The sequence below is a fragment of the Pleuronectes platessa genome, chromosome 11 (genome assembly GCF_947347685.1).
Source record: "Pleuronectes platessa chromosome 11, fPlePla1.1, whole genome shotgun sequence".
Lineage (NCBI taxonomy): Eukaryota > Metazoa > Chordata > Actinopteri > Pleuronectiformes > Pleuronectidae > Pleuronectes > Pleuronectes platessa.
The window spans coordinates 877,263-881,248 of NC_070636.1; the positions used below are offsets into that span (position 1 = coordinate 877,263).

The 3,986-nt window shown below is 51.4% G+C and overlaps 1 protein-coding gene across 1 annotated transcript; it reads left to right on the forward strand.

Moving 5' to 3' along the window:
- Positions 1-2,179: 2,179 nt before the first annotated feature.
- foxg1a (forkhead box G1a) lies at positions 2,180-3,768 on the forward strand. The gene is given in 5 exon segments (XM_053434786.1): positions 2,180-2,207; positions 2,210-2,262; positions 2,264-2,355; positions 2,357-2,438; positions 2,440-3,768. Coding segments are annotated over 5 exon segments (1,584 nt in total).
- The last annotated feature ends 218 nt before the right edge of the window (positions 3,769-3,986 follow it).

The following is a 3,986-nucleotide window of genomic DNA, read 5'->3' on the forward strand; positions in this document are numbered from 1 at the left end:
CCTTAGACCCCGAGGAGAACCCTGAAACTAAAGAACCTCAACAAGAACCAGTGGAACCTCCTGAAAAGGTCAATGACGTCCCCCTCCTCCTCTTCCTCCCTCCTCTTCTTCTGCCCTCCTCTTCTTCATCCCTCTCCTCTTCCTCCCTCCTCTTCTTCCTCCCCCTCCTTTTCCTCCCTCTTCTTCCTCCCCCTCCTCTTCCTCCCTCCTCTTCTTCCTCCCTCCTCCTCTTCCTCCCCCTCCTCTTCTTCCTCCTGGTTTGGACGTGACACTGATCGTCGATCAGCCTCAGGTTAAAACATCAGAATAAAAGCACGAGGAAACAAACATGAACCTAATAATAATGAACGTTGTCTGTAGTAAATATACATATATAAATATATATATATAATGTTAAATCATAATAACTGATCTTCCCGTCTTAGTTATTTCTCAGTAATTATTTCCATCTAAATTTTTCACAACTAAATTCAAAATATTCACATTAAATCATGATAATAAATATGAATGAAACATTTAAATCTCGTGTTAACAAACATTAAAAACTATTTAATAAATGTATAAAAGTCAAATCAGAAACTTTCTCTTTTCCACAGCTGCTGCGTAAACTGAGGATGACGTCAGACAGCTAAAGATAAAACTAAGATGAATAAAAGTTCTTTATTAAAACTGCTGCTGAAGAAGAATTAAAGAATCTGCAAAAATAATAAACATTTCAACAGTTTTTCTTTGAGGCATTAAATTAACACACACAGACACACACAGAAACTCACAGACACACACACAGACACACACAGAGACACACACACAGCCCGGTTTTAGACTCAAACAAACATCTGATTGATTTTCTATTTTAATGTTTTGTATTATTTTTACTTAATACCAGTGTGTGTGTGTGCGTGTGTGCGTGTGTGTGTACGTGTGTGTGTGCGTGTGTGTGTGTGCGTGTGTCTGTGTGTACACACTACTCGTACTGCAGTAGCTGTTCTCTTGTGGCAGCAGCACAGACAGTGATTAGCCTCAGGGCCGCAACCAGGACTTCAGGGTGTCGAAATGCAACGCACCTCACAACTCTATTATTATTATTATTATTATTATTGTGTATTATAGCTTTATATATGTATATATAATATCAGCCTTTAAGATGTGAGGCTCTGAAGGACAAAGTCAAATAGAAGCTTTTGGAAAATGTTCTTAATATTCTCTAAACAACATGTGATGTTATATAAATTATATAAATTTAAACACTTGATATTTATGTATAATAAAATGCTCGCGCGGCCTCCACGTGTCCGCGCCGCTCTCTGGTTGTCTCCACACGAACTGTGTGTGTTTGTGTGTCTGCCGCACTTTGTTCTGTTCGTGTTCGATTCCCCTCCAACAACAAACCCACGGACACGACGGCCGTGTTTCTCGTGCCCGGCCTCGCGGCTGTGCAGCCGGGGCGCGTGGCCTCTCCGTGCACGGTCACCTCCGCGTGTCCGTACCGGGTCCGCGCGCCCCCGGATCCGCGTGTTTATTTCCGCGTGTGAACGATGTAAACAACCTGAGACACGAAAACACATCCGCGTCAATATGATGAGCGGCGGGGTGTGCGTGTACACGTGCACGGTGTTACCAGTGTTGACTTAGAGTGGGAGAGAGAGAGTGTGTGTTTGTGTTTGTGTGTGTGTGTGTGTGCATGTGTGTTTTCCACGCTGCAAAAAGTGTCCTCCACGCGGAGACTCTGAAAATCAGATTTTCTTTTTAAAAAGCGTCAGAAAATTAAAATATAAAAATAAAGATTCAAAAGTAGAAAAGACAGAACGGTTACTTTCCTTCTTCGTGTCCGTTTCTTCTCATTTTTTTTTTACGTCCAGAGAACTTAAATATAAATGAGTTTGTTTTTAATGTAAATAGATATTTTTTAAATTCCTAAAACAAAAGATCGATTCAGAAACGGAAGAAGTGAAAATACTCGTTGTGAGATTTTCACGCTCGTTTCAGAGAAAATGTTTTTATTAAAAACCCGCGAGGCTGAGAACGAACTCGTGCGCGTGGGCACTTCTTGCAGCGTGCACGCTCCTCGCTGGATGTGTGTGTTTCCCGGCGCCTCCTGATTGGCTGAGCGCGCAGAGGACGTGTTAATATTGAATCCTAATGTCCCCCTGGTTGGCTGAGGACGGGAAAGGTCCAACCAATGTTTGCGAGTCGCTTTAGTGGCTGCGGCTCCTAATTAATTGCAGCTATCTGTCTCCTATCGATGTGTGTGTACGTGTGTGTTGTGTGCGTGTGTTTCCTCTTTTCTCCCCAAAGCGAACATGAAATAGTTTGTTGGGCTTCACTTCCCTTCCTCCGGTCCGTCCCCCCTTCCGTCCTCCCGCCCGGGCTCCAGGCTCACAGGACAGATTGAACCCCAGCTGTGTGCGTCGCTTTCGGTCGGTGCCATTCTCCCCCCTCCGCTGCCCGGTGATGTTGGATATGGGAGAACGCAAAGAGGTGAAAATGATTCCGAAGTCCTCGTTCAGTATAAACAGTTTGGTGCCCGAGGCCGTGCAGAGCGACAACCAGCAGCACCAGCACCAGAACCTGCACCAGAACCAGCACCACCTGCACCAGACCCACCTCCTGCACCGGCCCGGCGTCGCGGACGAGCCCGAGCAGAAGGCTCCTCTCCCGGCCGCGCAGCCGGAGCCGAAGCCGGACCCCAAGAGCGACGCGTCGGGTCAGGAGAGCTGCCCGGACGAGAAGGAGAAGCCGGAGGAGAAGAAGGAGGCGAAGGACGCGGACGGAGGCGCCGGAGCGAAGGACGGAGACAAGAAGAGCGGCAAGTACGAGAAGCCTCCGTTCAGCTACAACGCGCTGATCATGATGGCGATCCGCCAGAGCCCCGAGAAGCGCCTGACGCTCAACGGCATCTACGAGTTCATCATGAAGAACTTCCCGTACTACCGGGAGAACAAGCAGGGCTGGCAGAACTCCATCCGCCACAACCTCAGCCTCAATAAGTGCTTCGTCAAGGTGCCGCGGCACTACGACGACCCGGGCAAGGGCAACTACTGGATGCTGGACCCCAGCAGCGACGACGTGTTCATCGGCGGAACCACCGGGAAGCTCCGGCGGAGGTCCACCACGTCCCGGGCCAAGCTGGCCTTCAAGCGGGGCGCGCGGCTGACCTCCGGGCTGACCTTCATGGACCGGGCCGGCTCCCTGTACTGGCCCATGTCCCCCTTCCTGTCCCTGCACCACCCGCGGGCCGGCGGCGCTCTGGGCTACAACGGGACCTCCTCGGGCTACCCGGCGCACCCCATGTCCTACAGCACCATGCTGGCCCAGAACATGGGCAGCAGCCACTCCTCGTTCCCGTCGTCCAACGGGCTGAGCATGGACCGGCTGGTCGGCGGGGATCTGCCCTACGCCACGCACCACCTGACGGCCGCGGCCCTGGCGGCCTCGGCGGTGCCCTGCGGCCTCTCCGTGCCCTGCTCCGGGGCCACGTACTCCCTGAACCCGTGCTCGGTCAACCTGCTGTCCGGGCAGACCAGTTACTTTTTCCCGCACGTCCCGCACCCTTCCATGACCCCACAGAGCGGCGGCTCCCTGCAGGCCGCCCGGGCTTCGGCCTCCAACTCCCCGCAGGCTCCGTCCTCCTCCTCGCTGTCCTGTGACTCTCTGAGGCCGGCCCTGTCCGGCTCGCTGCCGGCCTTCTCCTCGGGACTTTCCGGGAGTTTGTCTGATTATTTTTCGCATCAAAACCAGGGGTCGACCTCCAACCCGCTGATACACTAACCCCCTCACCCCCCCACCCCCCCCACAGCCCGCAGGAGACAACACGTGAACTTGAGTGGAACTGTAAGTTGAACATTTTACACTGAACATTGACGTTGTAAGAATCTCTCTGAGCGGAGGGAGGGAGAGAGAACAGCCCTGAAGCCTCCAGGTATTTTTTAATATTATTATCTCCTTCTCCTCTTCCTCCTCCTCCTCTTCCTCCTGCAGGTGTGTGT